This window comes from Heteronotia binoei, chromosome 9 (assembly GCF_032191835.1).
Source record: "Heteronotia binoei isolate CCM8104 ecotype False Entrance Well chromosome 9, APGP_CSIRO_Hbin_v1, whole genome shotgun sequence".
In the NCBI taxonomy this organism is placed as follows: Eukaryota; Metazoa; Chordata; class Lepidosauria; order Squamata; family Gekkonidae; genus Heteronotia; species Heteronotia binoei.
Genome location: NC_083231.1, coordinates 57319770 through 57340884, shown reverse-complemented (window position 1 = coordinate 57340884; position 21115 = coordinate 57319770). Strand labels below are relative to the sequence as shown.

Sequence of the window (21115 nt, the reverse complement as noted above, 5' to 3'; positions counted from 1 at the left end):
TCCAAGCATAATTGCTTTTTTTAGTGACTTCTTCTGTGTGACATGGCCAAAATAAGTCAGTTGCAGTTTTGTGATTTTCCTTCCAATGGCATGTCTGGTTTTCTGCATTCCAATACATGCATACTATTTCTCAAATTCAGTTTATTGCTGAATTTACTGCTCTATAATTCACACTCTGACCAATGTTTATTTGGCAATAAATTATTGCAGAAGGTAATTCTGTTTTCCGCTTTGCTTGGAAGTGACAATGTATAACTTCTTTTGTCCTCCAAAGCAGAAATAGTTGGAGAAAGTGTCCTCAAAGACAGTATCATCCATACCCTTTCACATGATTCAGGAAAATATGGAAGAAAAAAAATGCACAGCTGGGATATTAGGTACAAAGCATAACAGAACAGTAGTGATTTCTGCCCTATTAAAGAACTGATGCCAACAGTGCAGAAGTACTTTATCATTAACATTAATGCAGAGTGAACTACTATGTTAAATGTAGGTGTGAACATGCATACAATTGATCAGAGACCACAATAATTGAGACCTACAAATAATTAATTTTTATTTAATTAAAAATATTTACCCAATTTCTCCATTTCAGGTTAAGGCAGTTATAAATTATATGGTGGTGGTACAATTAATACCTGTTTAAAAATTCTACCATCTCTTAACAGTTTAGCAGTGATGTTTTTGATCATCATAATATTTTACTCACCTTGGGGGCATTGTAGGTTCATTCTTAGATAACTGTGTCAAACCAGAACACTCAGATTCCTACAAAATGTATAAAATTTTGTATTACTGCTTGAAAAACATTTAAAAATTCACACTTATTCTTCAAAGGAAAATTTAAGTCAAGAGAAATTTTCATTCTCAGTGTAGATACAATTATTACACCCCATCAGAGAATCCATGCTATTGTACATAGCACTTTATATTTGCAAAGGACTTTAAGGACAAAAACAGTGAATTGCCAAAGGATAATGGCCTGCTTGCATAGGTAGGTCTTTGAACCCTCTCAGAAAGTCACAACAAAACACATGGCATAGGATAGAATAAGGTTTACAAATATATTATTACATATGTAATTATAATATATGTCATTACATATATTATTACATATGCTATAGATTGGACACATCCACCATCATCCATCCTTCTGGGTCTTCATGGGAAAAACTAAGAAACCATCACCCAAGTGTTTTTTTCTAAATATAAATATTAAATCAAAATTAATGTTCCCACAATAACTGCCTGAATATTGGTAAAGACCCATTTTCAGTGGTCATATTCCAAGCACTACACGTTTATTTGAGATGCAATCTACCATTATGGCTGCAGTTTTCACTCATTCCCATGGTCCAAGTAAACAAATGGAACCTGTGTAGCATCAGTGTTTGGTAAGATGCTCTGAACATCTTTTTAAAAGCCACTGATTTGTTCTTGGATTACTAGAACTTTGAATGGGATGGGGCACACACTTCAGAATACTGCTTTTCCCAGTAGAAGGATTTGTGGGGAAAGCCTATTGCTTGAAGTTTAGAGGGCCCAACATGTCTGAAGAAAATCTATTGTCAAACTCTTCCCTGTAAAAGAAATGACTAGTTTCCATTCCTCTAGAGAAACAAGACAGATTTTCAAATGAGTGAATGGAAAATTCATTTAATTCATACTAGAAAATGCACTTTGTAAAGCTTTGAAAATTAATGTAAACAACTGTAACTGCTAAAAAACATAGAAACTGCAAATGATAAAACTAATTAATGTGTTTTCTGGCACAGCAAATTAATTTGTTCTGTTGCTCTCAAACTGATTGCTAACGTATTCAATTTCTCCCCCTGAATTAGAAGTAAGCCAGAGGCATACATCACTCTTTCAACAGAAATACTTTGCTTTTAGACTCTCCAGGAAACCAGGGGGCAGCTTTCTCAAACAGCAGTGGCTCCATGAGCTAGCCATACACAATGAGAGAGATGGCAGAATTACATTTCCCCAACAGACTTGTGTAAGAGGCCAGAACAGTTCTATAAAACATGGAACAGTTCTATAAAACATAAACAGGTACCCTGATTGCAGGAGGCAGTTTTGGACTCCAAAAAGCCTTTCATTTTTTCTTGTGCCACATTACCAATTATCACACAGCACATTATTGCATCACAGTGCATAGGCTGTGAATTTAGTATAACTGCTTAACAAAACAAACCCAAATAGTTTAGAGCTGTGATTTTATAATATAATTTTAAATATTATACCTACATACAGTTTAATTTTTTTAAGTCTTTAAATAAATGTACCACCTTTTTTGATGTCTTGATATTATTGGGCTTTCCAGTTGATATACTGCATGTGTTCCCAATAGGCTTCTCAACAGGAAGTGGCGGAGGACTTCCTGAAACTTCATTTAAAGCTGAAAAAAAACCAGTAATTTGTAAATATCACAATGTATATTGCAGGGGATCATTTTTTAGAAAAATAGGTGGTGGAGCTCATCCAGGAATTGTTATGCAGCTGCACATACTATTCAATGGACAAGGAGGTGGAACTCTCAGAAAGGTTCAGGAGCTGTGCTCCTGTGAGCTCCCATTGAATTTGAGGCCTGTATATTGCAGAGGTATTAAAGTATCAGTGGATATTATTGATCAAATAAAACTGCATCACATCTTGGCAAGCACAGATCCTTTATTATGGCTGCCAAGTGCCTCTGTTGCTGCAGCGGGAGACTCCTCTCGTGTGCACTTTGCACACATGGCATAATGGCATCACCTGGAAGTGACATCATCATGCCAGGCACATCATGCCAGGGGTGCTCTAGGATTCATGGTAAAACTCTATGGTACCACAGAGTTTTACAGTGAATCCTAGAGCATGCCTAGCATGATGACATTCCGGGTGATGCCACTGTGCAGGGCATGCCACACGACGACGGGGCTCTTTGGGGGGCAGGGATGCCCCCAGAGGCCTCCTCCGTGCCATCGGGTTGGGGCCCCTCAACTGGGGGATCCCCTGCCCCCAGTGGGAGCATGTAAGCCCTATCCTTTATCTTGACCAGCCTCACCTATAATTAGAAACAATAACAAATATTGCAGAACACTGAAATAAAACCCAAGAAGTCAAACATGCAAACTTTGGACATCTTTATTAAGGCTATATGGGGAAGGACGAACTATTCAGGTGGGTCTGAAGTAGCAGAACAAAGTTCAAGACTGTCAGGATGCCTTGCAATTTTTTCTAGTTGCTAATTTGCTTTCACTTTCCGCTCCTCCGTTTGCATTGCACCTATCTCTATGTAACAGTTATCACATTCCTTATGTCTAGTCTGAAGAGTTACCAGGGGCAACCAAGATCACTCTTCCAAGATTATGTGCATCAGTGAAGGGGCCTGGAAAAGACTTGGCAGGAGGGATTGCAGCTTCCTGCTTTTCTTTAAACTTGTAACAGTTTGAGCCAAACCAATATAAGAGGGGCAAAAGCTCGCCAAGCCAGTTTTCACAAAGCCTGTCCTGCCTTCAGCTGTCATGTATCAATAAATATCCATTACTGAAGAGGACTGTTTGTAATCATTGAACTGCAGGGGTCTTGACAAAGACTAACTTTTATTCAAGGTATATTATTATTATTATTATTTATTGCATTTGATTAATCGCCCTATCCTGGCTAGTGCCAGGCTCAGGGCGATGTACAACAGTAAAAAACATATATAAAATCAATTACATTAAAATTTACAGACCCTGATGGCGTCTTTAAAGTGCTCTTAGTTATTACATCACATCAAGGGCGGGGGGGATCCCTCCCAGAGGAGGTGGAGAGGAGAAGGTGCCAACATGGCAACTGTTGCTGTCTTTATACAAAGGCTTGGCAGAACAACTCTGCCTTACAGGCCCTGCAAAACTGTAATAAATCCTGCAGGGCCCTAATGTCTTCTGGCAGAGCGTTCCACCAAGTTGGGGCCAGGACTGAAAAAGCCCTGGCCCTTGTTGAGGACAGCTGGACCTTTTCTGGGCCAGGGATCACCAGCAGATTTTGACTACTAGAGCGCAATGCCCTTCCAGGGACACAGTGGAGGAGGCGGTCCCATAGATACATTGGTCCCAGACCACTCAAGGCCTTAAAGGTCATAACCAAAACCTTGATACTCAACTGGCAACCAGTGTAGCTGGCACAGCACAGGTAGAATATGTGCTATCCGTGGTGTTCTTGTCAGAATTCGTGCTGCCACATTCTGAACCTGTTGGAGCTTCCGGATCAGACTCAAGAGTAATAATAATAATAATAATAACAACTTTTTATTTGTATCCCGCCCTCCCCGCAAGCAGGCTCAGGGCGGCTCACAACATGTAAATACAGTATACAATAAAACCATGTGCAATCAATTATAAATTCATATACAATTTCAATTATAAAATCATCCTTAAAATCATTAAAATTACATTAGACTTAAGATTATGGTGCTATAATTAAGATCTTTCATAAAATCCAGTGATTAAAACTTAAAACATAGGACATATCCAACAGGACTTTCTTGGCTCGGTTTTATGTGAAGGCTGTTTTAAAGAGGTGGGTCTTAAAGGCCCTGCGGAATTGATCTAAGCATCGCAGGGCCCGTACCTCCTCCGGGAGTTGGTTCCACAGTAGGGGGGCCGCTACAGGGAAGGCCCGATCCCGGGTAGACTTCAATTTGGCCTCCTTTGGCCCAGGGATATTCAGCTGGTTTTTTCCAGCTGACCTCAGCGCTCTCTGGGGTTCATGCGGGGAGAGACGGTCCCTCAAGTAGACAGGTTCTCGGCCATATAGGGCCGCGGCAGCACAGAGCGAGTTACAGTAGTCCAGTCTGGAGGTGACTGTTGCATGAATTACTAGGGCTAGGTCTGAGCAAGACCTTAGTCAGCCCACCACAGCCTCCAAACCCTCAGCCAGAGTTGGTGGAACTGTAGCTGACCGGTCGTCCAACAGCAAATATAACTGGGTGTCATCTGCTTATTGATGACATCCCAGCCCAAAGCTCTATACCAGCTGGGCAAAGGGGCGCATATAGATGTTGAATAACATTGGGGAGAGGAGTGCCCCTTGTGGAACCCCACACAAAAGAAGATATCTAGTGGACACATCCTCACCTTGTGCCTCCCTCTGTCCCCGACTGTGCAGAAAGGAGGAAAGCCATTGCAAGGCCACCCCATGTATTCCCACTTTGGCGGGGCGGTGAGTCAACAATGCATAGTCAACTGTGTCAAACACTGCTGTAAGGTCTAACAATAACAGCACCTACCCACCTCAATCCAGCTGCTTACGGAGGTCATCCGTTAGAGTGACCAGAACAGTTTCAGTCCCATGGCCAGGGTGGAAACCAGACTGGAATGGGTCTAGTGCTGATGTCCTCCAGAAAGCCCTGAAGATGCTCGGCCACCACTCTCTCAATTACCATACCCATAAATGGCAAGTTTGAAACTGGGCAGTAATTGGCTGGATCTAAAGGATCCATTGATGGCTTTTTAAAGAGCGGTAAAACCACTGCTTCCTTGAAATCCTCTGGAAACACCCCTGTCTCTAGGGACAGGTTGATGATTTCCTTCATAGGGCCCTGGATCCTCTCATCACCAGCCTTAACCAGCTATGAGGGACATGGGTCAAGTAGGCAAGCGGTGGGCCTAACAGCACTCAGGACTCTGTCAGCATTGGAAGAGGAAAGCAGATTGAAAGAGTCAAAAACTGAACTCCAAGACGGCCAAGGGGCCTCCAGTTCACTTACTGTATCAAGTTTGGCAGGCAAGTTGCAATGGAGCGACAGGACTTTAACCGCAAAAAACCTCAAATGCCTCTGAATCAATAACCAAATTGCTACCACTACTTTAACCTCTTGGTGTGAGGGATGTTAACTACCGAATTACCCTAAACAATTAAGCTTGGTGTGAGTCTGCGGATGTGATGGAGGCTGAGTAGAATTCCCTCTTCACAGCCTTCACCACCATCATAGGCTTTCACAAGCATCCTATGAGATGTTCGTGTTGCCTCGTCGTGAGTACACCGCCAAACTCACTCTAGTCGTCTGAGCTCCTGTTTCATCCCCCCCGAGTTTTTCTGTATACCAGGGGGATCATTTCCCACGAGAGCAGAGAGGACATTGGGGTGCAATCTCCTCAATGGCTTCAGTGAGACGGGAATTCCAGTCTCCTATTAGCTCATCTAGAGAGATGCAGGAGGGCTGTGGATCCCGCAGAGCATTCTGGAGCTCAATAGGGTCCATTAGTCATGGGTGAGCAAAAATCAGCTTGCCGCCTAGATGGGGGGGGGGAGTGGGAATGTCCAGCCAGGCCTTCAATACCAAGTGGTTTGACCATGGCACTCTTGCTTTGAGGTCAGATCCACATTCAACCCCATGCCAAAGATCAAATCCAATGTGTGGCCTGCTTGATGTGTGGGGCCTGAGACATGGAAGACACCAGTTCTGTAGCCTGGACAGAGGCGGCGGAGCTGTCCGCATGAACACTGAAGTCCCCCAGAACAAGTAGCCATGGGTACTCCAATGCCCACCCAGCCACCGCCTCCATCAGGCCCAGAAGGCTGTCTGCTGATGCGGTAGGCAGTCGGTACACCAAACAGAAAGCCAGACTCACCTCAGACTCCCACACCAGGTCAACACATTCAATCCCGGTGATCCTTGGGATGGGGAGTGGCTTGAAGGAGAAAGCCTCCCGAATGAGCAAGGCTGCTCCATCCCCGCCCCCCTCGAGTTTGGGACTGATGTAAGATCGAGAAACCTGGCGGGGCAAGTTCTTTCAAGGCAACTGTCTCGCCCTCCAGACCCAGGTCTTAGTCACAAAAGCCAGGTGCATGGACTGAGCTGCAAGATAATCCTGCAGTGTCCTGGCCTTATTATTTATGGACCTGGCATTACATAACATCAGTGTCAAGCCTTCAGTGTATAAGCTTTCGTCTGCAAACACACATCTTCAGATACAGTGAAACAGAATTTCCGCAGTCATTATAGAAAGAGAGAGGGCGGGGGGGGGTTGTTTCCAGGAAGAGCTAATTAGAGTCAAGACAGAAACAAAACTGGAAATCACCAGTCCATATATATAGGTGCACAGTAAATTATCGCACAGAATAATGAAGATATTTAATAAAGGATCAAACAGGAATAATACACTTGGTTTATATGCCCACCATTTGTTTGGGTTCAATTCTGGGGCAAAAACAGTGAAGGAAATAAATATGTCCAAATTGGAAACTGTATCCTTAATTGTAGGCATTCTAGGCAAATTAGTAGAAACTGTAATCAAATACAGAATTGTTTGGTACATAGAGGGACAAAGCCAGCTGAGGGGAAATCAGCAAGGCTTATGCAAAAGGGAGTCCTGCCTCACCAACCGTTTGGAGTTCTTTGAGAAAGTAAGCAAGCATGTAGAACATGGCAAGCCAGCAGAAATTATACTTGGACTTTTGACAAGGTATCTCACCTAAGACTGAGTAAACCAGCCATCACGGGATAAGAGGATGGGTTCTCTTATGGATTAAAAACTGTTGAAATGACAGGAAGCAAAGAGTAGAAATAATTGGGCATTTCTCACAAAGGAGAGAAGTAGGCATGGGGTTTCACGAGGATTGGTATTGGATCTTGCACTATTTAATTTATTCATAAATGATCTGGAACTAGGAGTGAGTAATGTAGTGGTTAAGTTTGCAGATGACACAAAATTATTCAGAATGAAATCTATCAACCTAATGTGCTGCAGCAATGAAAAAGGCAAGCTGTATGCTAGGGATTATTAGGAAAGGGACTCAGAATAAAACAGATAATACTGTAATGACTCTATATAGATCTATGGTGAGGCCTCATTTGGAATACTGTGTAAAGTTCTGGTCACTGATCAAGATAGGTAGCTGTTTTAATCTGTCTGTAGCAGTAGAAAAGAGTAAGAGACCAGGAGCACCGTAAAGACTAACAAAATTTGTGGCAGAGTACAAGCTTTTGTGTACAAGCTTCCTCAGGTATAGCTAAAATGTGAGTCTATCTGTCCTATACATTGGAAAGCGGAATGATTATGGATGCCAAATGACATTAGCAGGCAAATGACAATAGAAGGTATGACTGGATTAGGGGTGATATGCAAAGCTCTGGTCACTGTAACTCAAAAAGGACACTGCAGAACTGGAGAAAGTACAGAGGAGGGCAACAAAGATAATTAGGGGATTGGAGCACCTTCCCTATAAGGAAAGGATGAACAAAAGGAAATACTACTTCACACAGAAAGTGATTAAAATGTTGAATTTGCTGCCAGAGGATGCAGTGATTGACACAGGAATAAACTGCTTTAAAGAGGGATTCAACAGATTAATGGAGGATCAATGGATATCAGCCATGGAGACTAAGGGGAACCTCCATATTCAGAGGCAGTAAACTAGAGCCAGGAGGCAACATCGGGGAAGGCTTCAGCCTCTATGCCCTGTTGTTGGCTCTCTAGAGCAACTGGCTAGCCATTGTTTGAGACAGGACAGTGGACTAGATGGACCATTGGTCTGATCCAGTAGGGTTCTTACGTTCTTAAGAAAAAAATGAAATCGGGAGGGAGGGGGAAATGAGATCCCTCATGAGTTCTTTGGAATCCCCTGCTTGAGCATTATACATATGCAGATGTGATGCAATCAAACTTGGGCTTAACAGGGACTGTAAATAATTAATGCACTACAAAAATTAATAATTTTACTTTATGGATTCATCACCACTTGGGAACAGTCTACACTCATTTTGACTGAATTTTATTTTATTAGTGCTCTACATACTAATGAAACACAGCTTGGAACACTGGACCTTCTGTACTTGCTTTGGAATAACATTCCTACAGTGTTCCCTCTAAGCTGAGTTACCGTGAGCTAGCTCACAAATTTTTAGCCTCCAGCTCACAGTTTTGTCTTAGTTCAGGAAGGATGACCCCAGAGCACAATAATTTATGCACTAGCTTACAACTTTAATGCCAGTAGCTCACAACTTTAATGCCAGTAGCTCACAAAGTAGAATTTTTGCTCACAAAACTCTGCAGCTTAGAGGGAACATTCCTACTATTCTGCTTCTAACTAAGTGGGTATAATTTCATATCTACCTAAAACGGAAGTCAATGTTTTACACATGTGACCACAAAAATCTAAATTGTTACACTTCAAAGTGCCATAAGACTTTGTTATGTAAGTGGCAACTAATATGGCTTTCTCCAATATGGCATGCACAGGGGAAGAGTGTTTTCAGATCTCAGGGACCTACTGAGGATTACAGTGAACAAGCTAGGCACTGTAGAACAACTGAGGAGGGATTTGTGGCATTTTTAGGGTTGTATAATGATTTGAATTTTCTACAATATACAAAAAAAGCCATGTTTCTGGATGCAGCTTTGCAAGAAGCTGGAGGATTGCATGCAAGATAATATCAAGGTGTCATGACCCAGATGGGGTTGCCACCCGACACTGCCACCACTCTGGATTTATGGTCCCTTGGGAAGGCCCAGAGTACCCCCCCAAGCCGAACAAAAATGTGCCTTTTAGCCGTAGGGTTGCCAAGTCCAATTCAAGAAATATCTGGGGACTTTGGAGGTGGAGCCAGGATACTTTGGGGGTGGAGCCAGGAGACATTGGGGGTGGAGCCAAGATCAAGGCTGTGACAAGCATAATTGAACTCCAAAGGGAGTTCTGGCCATCACATTTAAAGGGACGGCACACCTTTTCAATTCCTTCCTTCCATAGGAAATAATGAAGGATAGGGGCACCTTCTTTTGGGGCTCATAGAATTGGACGCCCTGGTCCAATCTTTTTGAAACTTGGGGGGTATTTTGGGGAGAGGCACTAGATGCTATACTGAAAATTTGGTGCCTCTACCCCAAAAAACAGCCCCCCCCCAGAGCCCCAGATACCCGTGGATCAATTCTCCATGATTTTCTATGGGAATAAATCTCCATAGGGAATAACAGAGTTCCCAGCAGACATTTCCCTCCCCTCCCCCCGCTTTCTGACAACCCTGGAGCGGGGGGAGGGCCTCCAAACCGGGGGATCCCCTGCCCCCACCTGGGGATTGGCAACCCTACCAGGAGACCTGGGGGTGGAGCCAGGAGCAAGGGTGTGACCAGGGATGGAATTCTAGCAGGAGCTCCTTTGCATATTAGGCCACACACCTCTGTTGTAGCCAATCCTCCAAGCACTTCCAAGGCTCTTTTTGGTAAGCCCTTGGAGGATTGGCTACATCAGGAGAGTGTGGCCTAATATGCAAAGGAGCTCCTGCTAGAATCCCACCCCTGGGTGTGACAAGAAGGACTGAACGCGCAAGGGAGTTCCGGCTGTCACATTTAAAGGGGCTGTGCTCCTTTTAAAAGGCAGAGTTCAAACAAAGGTTGCCAACTCTGAGCTACAAAATTCCTGGAGATTGGTGGTGGGGGGCAAAGCCTGGAAAGGGACCTCAGCAGGCTACAATGCACAGAGTCCATTTTTCAAAGCAACCGTTTCCTCCAGGGGAACCAATCGCTGTCGTTCAGAGATCTGATGTCATTCGTATGAACATATGAATCAGACCCTGGGCCCATCAAAGTCAGTATTTACTCAGACTGCAAGCGGCTCTCCAGGGTCTCAGGCTGAGGTTTTTCACGCCTGTTTGCCTGGACCCTTTTTATTTGGTGATGCTGGGGATTGAACCTGGGACCTTCTGCTTACCAAGCAGATGCTCTACCACTGAGCCACCATCCCTCCCAAATTTGGGGTGTCTCCAGGCCCCACCTGGAGATTGGCATGACTACCCTGAGCTCGTGCCCAAGTTTGCCTTACGTTTCAAGGGGCCCTGAAGAAGAAGACTGCAGGTTTATACCCCGCCCTTCTCTCTAAATCAGAGACTCAGAGGGGCTTACAATTTCCTATATCTTCTCCCTCCACCACAGACACCCTGTGAGGTGGGTGGGGCTGAGAGAGCTCTCACAGAAGCTGCCCTTTCAAGGACAACTCCTGCAATAGCTATGGCTGACCCAAGGCCATTCCAGCAGGTGCAAGTGGAGGAGTGGGGAATGAAACCTGGTTCTCCCAGATAAGAGTCCACACACTTCATCACTACACCAGACTGGCTCTGAAGAAGGCATCTGGGGATTCTTCCCAGCTGTTTTGACCCCAGGAAGTTCTCTGTCCAAACTGGAGCATCGAATCCGAAGGCCGCACCAACTCTCCAAAAGCCGCCTGACGCAAACACAAACACCCCCCACCGGCCACCCTTTTCTTTACCCACACGACGCAGTTCCGTGATCTATTTATACTACAGGAAGAGCCTATTTTTAAGCTTCTCTTCCTTGCAAGATCAGAGGGGTTTCGGGGGGGGGGCGCAGTTTCTTATCCCATCTTGCCTCAGATCAACACCACTGCAAGTTCTTCCCTGCGACGTTCAGGGAACGGTCTCTGTTTTTTTGCTAGCAGGCTGAAAACTCAGGAAGACTGGGCAGCCCACATATGGGGTTCAGACGCAGAGCCAAAAGAGGGGGGGAAGAAAACATGTGACAAGCAGAAACAGCAGTCTTTTGAAAGCTTTTCAGAGAACGGTTTCCAAAGTCCCAGCCCACAGCTGGAGGCCCATTCTTTAGCGCACCCAGTAGGGCCCACTTCCTTATCAATGCTAAGAAAAGAACTGAGGAACTCTAATGCCCCCTTCCTCCCCGGTTCCCATATTTAGGACTCTGCATGGTTTCCACTTGACTTGGGGGGATGGGGTGGGGAGAGCCCATCTCGGAGGAGCAGCTACCGTGAAGCGGAGAAGAGGCGGCAGCGAAGCGGCGGCGCCCGCTCCGCCTCTGAGGTGAAATCAGGGAAGGGGAGGGTGGAGGCAGGCCAGGAGCGTGGTAAGCCATGAGTCCGGATCCTAGAAGGACCCAGATTCGCGGCTCGCCATGCTCCTGGCCTGCCTCCACCCTCCCCTTCTCTGATTTTACCTCAGAGGCGGAGCGGGCGATGCCGCTGCGCTGCTGCCGCCTCTTCTCCACTTCATCTTAGCTGCTCCTCTGAGATGGGCTCAGCCTGAGCCCATCTCGGAGGAGCAGCTACGGTGAAGCCGAGAAGAGGCGGCAGCTGCGCATTGGCGTCGCCTGCTCCGAGATGGGGCGGCTCGCCAAGCTCCTTGGCGCCGTTTCCCCCCTCCCGCCTGCTTCCGTTTTTTTGGGGAGTGGGCGAAGAGGCTGGAAATCCTGGGGTCCCCCGCCAGGGCAGGAGGGTTGGGAAGCCTATTTAGCCGAGAAACACAGGCGTGATGACCAGAAAGAGAACATTAAAAAAAGATAAAGGTTTATTAATACAGGGATGGATATTTAACAAGGCAAGGTGCTTAATAGATATAACAGTGGATAAAGAAAAATGAAAATAAACCCTAACGTGGCTACCCGTACCTCCCCTATCCTGTTAGTTGTCAGGGCCCACAGCCCTTTTTCCCAGGCCAATTCCCTGTGACTCACTCTACCTTCTGAGTGAAGGATCCTTCTCTCAAACACAGACTGTCCTCCCAGCCTGACTCTGTGAGAGAAAAGAACACAGTCCCACAAGCCCACAAAGCTTATGTATCAATCCCCTCACACAATCCTTGGACACTGGTTACAGCAGGCACCAGGCATTGTGGGGATTGTAGGCTGTGTCTACTTCCTATTCCCACACTGGTCTCTAGGCCTAGGCCTCCCAAGGCCTTGTCTCCCAGTCCTGCACAGATCATGACACAAAGGATAATATTTGATTATTTTAAAACTAATGTCTTTAGATTCTGTCAGTAATCTTACTATGAATCAAAGAATAAAGCTCTTATTCAATCTATATGATCAGTGCAGGCATCAATACAGTTTCTTCTCTTGCCAATATTTTTACTAGTTTTATGAAAATAAGCACCAGTGCTTCTGCCTATCTTAATTTAGCAAGGCAAAATTGAGGAAATTAGGCACAAAGAGTTTCCAATGAAACAGAAAAAGCGAGAGGGAAATCAAGTTACTACATTTTGAATTTGACCACAAATATACAAACTGCTCTGGCCCTTGCATCTCAGAATGAAAACACTCCATATTGGAATAAACTACGGCCAACAATATAAACAAATCACTGATCTATAGCAGCAAAACCAAGTTAATAATCTCCTTCCCAGATCCCAAGTGGTAGCCTTAAAACTGCTGCTCTGGAGATTAGCTCTCTTACAGCTCAGAATGCAGGGCAAACCTACTCAGCTCAGATCTCAGTACAACTGATGCCTCTCCTCACCTTTCACTTCCTGCACATCAAACAGCCGGGCTAAAAGAGACTGGCAGCTTGCCCTCCTCCCAGTTCAGGGATTCTGCCCTGCCCAAAGAAATTTCCTTACCAATTTTGTGGCAGGGTATGAGCTTTCATGAGTTAGAGCTCACTTCCTCAGTAACGTACAGGTTTCTGTTCTTCTAAAACCATGATAACTTAAAAGTTGTTTCAGGGTTGCCATCTCTACTTTTTGGGACCTCTTTAAAAATTGTCTTTTTGTTCAAAAGTAGGTTTTAAAGGGAAAAATTGTTTGTTGAAAAAGATGGATTATTTAACACCTGCAAGGCCAAAAAATAAAGGGTGTAATTTTCACTTGCTTGCCCCCAAGACATTCTGTTTCACCATGTAATGAATGTTTTAAAAAAATCTATTAGCAAATTTATGCAATGGCACTTTGCTGTGGCACCTAAATAATATGATTAGGGGTTGGATCCAGAGAATCACAAGTGAAGCTCTGCTCATGAACAGAGCTTTCTGCCTTCCTTTTGTAACATTTTGCACATTTTTCCTCTGAAAAACTGTTCCTATCTAGGGACCCTTGGAAACAGCAGGAAGCTGCAGCTGGAGGATGAAATCTGTGGAATTTACATACCCCCCCTTGTGTTCAAAGACCACTTTGGATCCAACTCTGTGTCAAAAGCAAATGTTGAGAAAATAAATTGATTTTGATTCAAGACAGAAGAATGAAAAGTAACAAAACAAGCATAATAAAAGAACCTACCTTTTGCTGCTTTTGATGGGATTCTGATCACAGTAGGCTTCCTCACTACAGCTGGTTGGCTTAACTGTTCTTTTACAGGTTCATTTTTGGAGGGCAAATTTACAAGATCTAAGGAAAATACAAAATTCAGCATATTATCTCCCCTTCGATTCAAGACACACAGATTTATTACAGGATATATTGTATACTATTCACACATTATGTTATATTGAATTATGCTATGTATAATAGGATATTATATATACGTTATAGAAAACATTGCTTCTTGTAAGAAGGACAAAATCTATATGACAGACAAGTGAAAGATACTTCTACTGTACATTCATTTTGTAAACTCCCATTTATGATGCCAGACACTCTAGCCTTTGTTTTTGAATGCCTGCTGAATTTAGTTTCATTCATTCCATGCATTTCTTTTTGCATTAAATCAGTGCTTTATTGACAAGTCATAATAGTGGAGAACTGGAGATACAAATTATGCAACCTCTGTCCATAGCTTGATTGGCAGCTCTGGTAGCCTATCACAAGCTCCCATTCTACTCTATGGGAGCAGATTATATACCAGTATAATACCACACCCCGACTCGGCTGCTTTCATTTTGCAGCACAAAGAGAAAATAGTTCAAATGTTGTTTGCTGCTTGGCTGATCTAGGGTAGGCTTTGAGGGACTCCTTTTTTGCCAAACTTGGAGGGCTGGTGGAGGAGAGCATGCTGAAGATTCCCTGTGAGTTTGGCATCTCATTCGGGGGCTGTTCTACCTCCTCTCAAACCAAATGAACCACAAACAAATTCAAAACATCAAACCAACCATGAACCAACATGAACTACCATTTTCCTCAGTTCATGCCCATCCTAGTATTAGCTTTCATGTGCATTCACTTCAGATACAATGAAATGGAAACAGAAATAAGAATCACACACATAGATAGCACTACTGAACTAATCACAGGCAGAGGGTATCTTATATGACCCTTCAGAATGTTCAACCTATTTCTATTTTGACACCACTATCTAGATGTACTTGGGACCACTCCAATACTGTGCATTTACATACATTATTTGCACACAGAGGGATATTCCGGTTCTCTGCTTATAAGTATAACATCCAGATAGCAGTCTGGTTATTTGACATATCTGTCAAGGTAGGATTGGTACACACAGGCTTTATAGGAGTGCGGTTATTTGCTCTGAAAAGCTCACAAATACAGATGCATTCTTGTGACAATTCTTGTATCTGAGGAAGTCTGCCTGCATATGAAAGCTCATACCGTGAACATGAGCTGATGCTGGAGTCCATGTAATGGCTTGCCTCATTTCTCCACAGTTGGGACAGAGGACAACATTGGATGAGGAAGTGTCCCCAAGGCCCCCAGTAATATGTGGGGTTCCTCAAGGGGCACTCCTTTTTCCAGCGTTGTTTAATATCAATATGTGCCCACTTGCCCAGATGGCGTGGAGTTTCGGGCTAGGATGCCAACAGTACATTGATGACACCCAGCTATTTCTGTTGATGGGTGGCCAGCCCAATACCATTCCTATGAATTTAGTCAAGGGTCTAGAGACTGTGACTGGATGGCTAAAACAGGTCAGCTGAACCTGAACCCAGATAAGACTGAGGTTCTTTCACTGGGTGAGGGTGGGCCACAGTTGGGTTGCCAACTCTTGGCCCTTGATAGGGTGTCTCTTTCACTGCCACCTACCATCAGGAGGACTCTGGATGCCACCCTGTAAATGGAGGCCCAGGTCACAAATGATGCTAGGCTGGTGTTTTTACAACTGGTTCAGCAATTGGCTCCCAACCTGTCCTGCTCTGACCTAGCCACAGTAATCCACACAATGTTTACCTCCAGGATAGACTATTGTAACTCGCTCTACGTAAGCCTTCCCTTGGGGCTGACCCAGAAGCTCCAGCTGGTCCAGAATGTGACCACACAGGTCCTGGCAGCCCCCTCCCCCAAATGGCACATATTCAATCTGTGCTGCATGAGCTACACTGGCTTCAAATGGAGCACCGGATCAAATTCAAGGTGCTGGTTTTAACTTTAAAGGCCATTTATGATCAGGAACCACATGCCTCTGGGACTGCCTCTCTTGATATACCCCCAATTATGCCCAGGTACTAATTATGTACTTATATGCCCTCAATTGTGCTCAGGTACCAATTATGCTCAGGTACATAAAATCAAATGGTGGTCCCTGACCTGAGAGAGATCCAGCTGTCCTCAACCATAGCCAGGGCCCTTTCAGCCCTGGCCCCTGCCTGATGGAACTCTCTGCCAGAGAAAATCCATGTCCTGCAGGATTCATAACCTTTCTGCAGGGCATGCAAGGCAGAGATGTTCCATCAGGTCTTTGGTTGATGACAAGGACAGAACAGCAAGCAACAAGGCACTCTCAGGTTCCCCCCTCCCCTCCTTACCTGCACATTAGAAGTTCTGGGGAGTTACAATCTTAATTCAAATTAATTGCCAATTGGGACTGTTTTTATCTGTAATTGTACTGTGTTTTAATGTTAAATTAATTCAAATTGTTTTAGATTGTTATGTTTTTATTCTGTAAGCTTCCCTGAGCCCTGCTTGCAGGGAAGGGTAGCCTAAAAGTCTAAATAATAAAATAAAATAAACTTTGGTGGTCTTAAAGGTGCCAATGGACTTGTGGCAATGTTATTGTGTTTCTAGGAGGCAGCAGAGTCTCATTAATCCTTTTAATGCATATTTTGCTTAAAAGAATCCCAGTTCTTATTACTCCTTGCTGTAATGATCTGAGTCAGTTCTCGGCTGAGTGCTTGCTTGGAAATATTAGAAATATCTAAGAAGAAAGCTCTTCTCTTTTGATACCAAGCGGCGCAACTGCACATTAGACTCAGCTTGGCTGTCCACTTAAGATAAAACTATCATGCCTCCAACTCAGACATAAGGGAACAAAGCACAAATGTTTCTGGCCCATAAAATACAAAGACAATCAATACATAATGTATTTGCCTAAGAAGCTGACTGGAAGAAAGGTGGCATGTTATAACCCGCTCTCATCATCTCAAAAGTTAAGTGGTGTCAGTACTTGGAAGGCAGACATCAAGGAAGACTCAGAAGGGGAAGGCAATGGCAAACCACCTCAGCTTCTCATTTATCCTGAAAATCCCTTGCTGGGGTCACCATAAGTCAGTTGTGACTTGACTGCACATACACAGATAAGTAATTATTCAATATTTATATTCAGCAATGCCATCAAAACTAAAAATCACTATTCAGTGGCACAGCACATGCTTTGCATGCATAAGTCCTCAGGTACTATCCCTGGCAAGTTAGCAGCATCCTCTTCCTATGGCAAGGCTAGGGACGTCAATGAAGAGAGAAGCTGCCAGGCACAGCAGACAACAAGTGATTAGGTGGAACCACATTTTCCTTCAAGGAAGATAATAAGTCAAGGTTAATGTGCAGATATGAAGGTTAGAAGAGGTGCTTCACCCTTTTAAAATCCTTTGTCTTTGTTTCCTGGCCTGCTGGTTCAGATTACTTTACAGAGTCATGCTTGTACTCTGTACTAAGAAGAGCGGCTTCAAAGCAAGCCATGACTTCAGCCAGAGATCACTGTCTGGAATAGACAAGAGCTCCTGCTCAGAAAGACCTACTTCCTCAGAAAGCTAGGCAACAGGCACTAGCCTGTTCAGACTGCTGTCTTCTCAAGAGACAGAGCCTCCACCTCTCTGTTGTTCCACCTCCTGTTGCTGATCTCTTTCCCCTATTAGCTATTATTTGAATCCCTGGCCTTCAGACTGGGTAGAAAAAGATATTCTGAGGTTCAATTAACTTTTTGTTGGGCTCCCTGCTTTACAGTGAGAATCTTCAAAGTACATCAGATCATGCTCAGCTGCTGACCCTTGAAGAGCTGGCAACCTTACTTGATGATAGAATCATAGAATCATAGAGTTGGAAGGGACCTCCAGGGTCATCTAGTTCCTGCACAATACAGGAAACTCACAAACACTTCCCCCTAAATTCACAGGATCTTCATTGCTGTCAGATGGCCATCTAGCCTCTGTTTAAGAACCTCCAAGGAAGGACAGCCCACCACCTCCCGAGGAAGCCTGTTCCACTGAGGAATCGCTCTAATGGTCAAGAAGTTCTTCCTAATGTTGAGCCGGAAACTCTTTTGATTTAATTTCAACCCATTGGTTCTGGTCCTACCTTCTGGGGCCACAGAAAACAATTCCACATCATCGTCTATATGACATCCCCTCAAGTACTTGAAGATGGTGATCATATCACCTCTCAGCCGCCTCCTCTCCAGGCTAAACATCCCTAGCTCCTTCAACCTTTCCTCATAGGACTTGGTCTCCAGACCCCTCACCATCTTCGTCGCCCTCCTCTGGACCCGTTCCAGCTTGTCTATATCCTTCTTAAAATGTGGTGCCCAAAACTTAACACAATACTCCAGGTGAGGTCTTACCAGAGCAGAACAAAGCGATACCATCACATCATGTGATCTGGACACTATACTTCTGTTGATACAGCCCAAAACTGCATTTGTCTTTTTAGCCACCGCATCACACCGTTGACTCATGTTCAGCGTATGATCCACTAAGACCCCTAGATCCTTTTCGCACATACTACTGCTAAGACAAGTCTCCCCCATCCTATAACCATTGCATTGGATTTTTCCTACCTAAATGCAGAACTTTACATTTATCCCTGTTAAAATTCATTTTATTGATTTTAACCCACTTTTCCAGCCTGTCAAGGTAATCCTGTATCCTGTTTCTGTCTTCTTCTGTTTTCGCAACCCCTCCCAATTTAGCATCATCTGCAAATTTAATAAGCATTCCCTCTATTCCTTCATAGGAAAATAAGGGATCATGGAGACCAAATAACTGAAAAGTGGGGACATACGTGTGACTGAAGAGAGAGAATAAACAGTTAGGACTACAGTTTGAAACTAAGGAAATGTGGAGACAGAAGGTAGGGCTAGCAAACAGGTGGTGTGGTGCTGAATTTCACATATTTGAATATTTGGCTGAAATAAGTTCTACAATAGGATTTCCCAGTCCTTTTCATTTGGAATTCTGATATAGGATGGTTGGTGTAACCATAAAATGGCTCCCACCAGAGGTGGAGCCACACACAGTGGAAGCTCAGGTGAAGGCGCAAAAAGGGGTAATTTTATAACACTAAGAAAGAGGGGTGGAAAAGAAGGAAACTAATACTGTGGTGGAGGCAGCTGCTGAAGCAATGTTATTTTAATCTGCCCAACCAACCAGATTTTCAGTGACTAATCAGAAACCATGCTGGGCAAGATCTCTACATGTCTCCACCCACTTTCCAAAAATATTTGGTGGATGCTAAAAAAGGTGTTGATGAGTGTCATGGTGACTACGGGCACCATACTGAGTATTCCTGTTCTGTAGGCATGCTGTATTTCCATATGTGCTAAATAAATTCATACATTGTGTTCTGTTTTGTAAGGAAACGGTAGGTGCTTCCAAGCCTCAGGATTTGCTTATTGTGATAGTAGTATTCTGAACCTTGCTTAACCTTTTCAAGCTATATCTCTACATACACATTTCCCAAGTGCTGTAATAAGATCTCTTTTTGTAACATTTTCCACTTAAATGTAATCCCCGTAGGGTTTAAGTTTTTTGAAGGGAGAGTATGAGAGAAAAGAAGCATCTGTGGCTTTCCCCCCTTCCAGATGATGTACCTTGAAGTTCTGCAAGCCAACTTACATTTCCGCGAGAAGAATAATTCATCCTTATTTTATGTGCTAATTTAAAAATAATAAAAGCTTAGAAAAATAACTTCATTAGACTGAAGAAATGGATCTATATTATTTAAAAAAACTGTCAACTGTCTGTTTCCTGCCTTAATCTGCCAAGGCCTCATAAGGTCAACAAAGAACAGAAATTGTATTAAATAAAAAATTGTGGTAAATCAAAGTAGGATTAGATGGCTGGTAAACCCAATAAATGGCAGCAAATTAGCATGTAAATGCAAGAGCTAACAAAGAGATGTATGTAAAGAGATGTATGTGTGCGTGCTGTTTTCGCATGTACCCAGAGTTGAACTTGGTTTGTCTTGGGGGTGCTGCTAGATTCTAGCATTGTTCTCACATCTCTTTTGTTAGCTCTGATATTATTTCACCTCTGCTTATGCAGCTTGACCCTTCCTAATGGCTGCCCCCCATACCCTCTTTTCCTGTAAATAAGGCTTAAGGAGATTTTATTCCATTGTTTGTATCTGAAGAAGTGTGCTTGCACGTAAAAGTTTATACTTTGAATAAAACTTTGTTGGCCTCAATGGTTCTGCTGGACTTAAATTTTGTTCTACTAGTAGTAACACTTATTCTGTTATGAAGATATTTCTTTGAAAGAAAAACAAATTCCATAAAGTTCAAGGCAGAGAGGTAAAATTGCCAGATATTTTGAAATCAATGGAAGGAGGAACATGCACATTTTCCTCTTTTAAAAACAAAATTGAGGGGGGGAGGGAATTAAAATATAGGTAGGACTGCTAGCAGGTTTGGATAAAATACTGAACTCTTTTTAATATGTAATCATTAAACATATTAGAGCTTCTTAATAATTGCAAAATCTTGAAAATATTGTATGTCTACAGCACATGAGATAATACAGTTTCCCCAACTCTTCATGGGTCAGAGCAAGCAAGATTTGTATTGAAAGGCTATGGGACATAAGCACGTAAGACAAACTGCCCTATAACCAGTAACACCAACCCTATGTAATTAGTGAGAAAGTGATAATTGCTTTTTGAATCCCATTATTATTCATGTCAGTGTTTGATGTCTCTCTTGCATGGCTAAATTCACAAAGTATTCAGAAGGCCAAGGAGCCCTCAAGAGAAAAACCAGTGCACTGGACAGCATTTATACAGTTGAATGAGTACAGGGGCCATTCATTCTACAAATACATGCAGATACTGAACAAAATGTTAAGATGTGTCCCTCTGAACAGACTATTCCTGCCTTTCTCACATGTTGTAAAAGTAGCTCACTCATCAAACAACATGTACAATCACTGTTTTAGTTAGCACAAACATATACATATCATCACATTACAACAATGCCAAAAGTTCTTATGCAATTAATCATTTGTAAGACCAAGCAGTCTAATTTTAAGT

General features: G+C 43.4%; 1 protein-coding gene across 4 annotated transcripts in view; it reads right to left on the bottom strand.

The window, feature by feature from the left end:
• The window catches only part of SH3D19 (SH3 domain containing 19), a 130213-nt gene that overhangs the window by 29149 nt on the left and 79949 nt on the right, over window positions 1–21115 (bottom strand). For all 4 annotated transcript variants that reach the window (XM_060246650.1, XM_060246648.1, XM_060246649.1 and 1 more), the window contains exons 8-10: window positions 13985–14092; window positions 2292–2401; window positions 710–768 (exon numbers count right to left, since the gene is read on the bottom strand). In XM_060246650.1, coding sequence (XP_060102633.1) covers window positions 710–768; window positions 2292–2401; window positions 13985–14092 — 277 coding nt within the window. The remainder of the gene's footprint in view (window positions 1–709; window positions 769–2291; window positions 2402–13984; window positions 14093–21115) is intronic.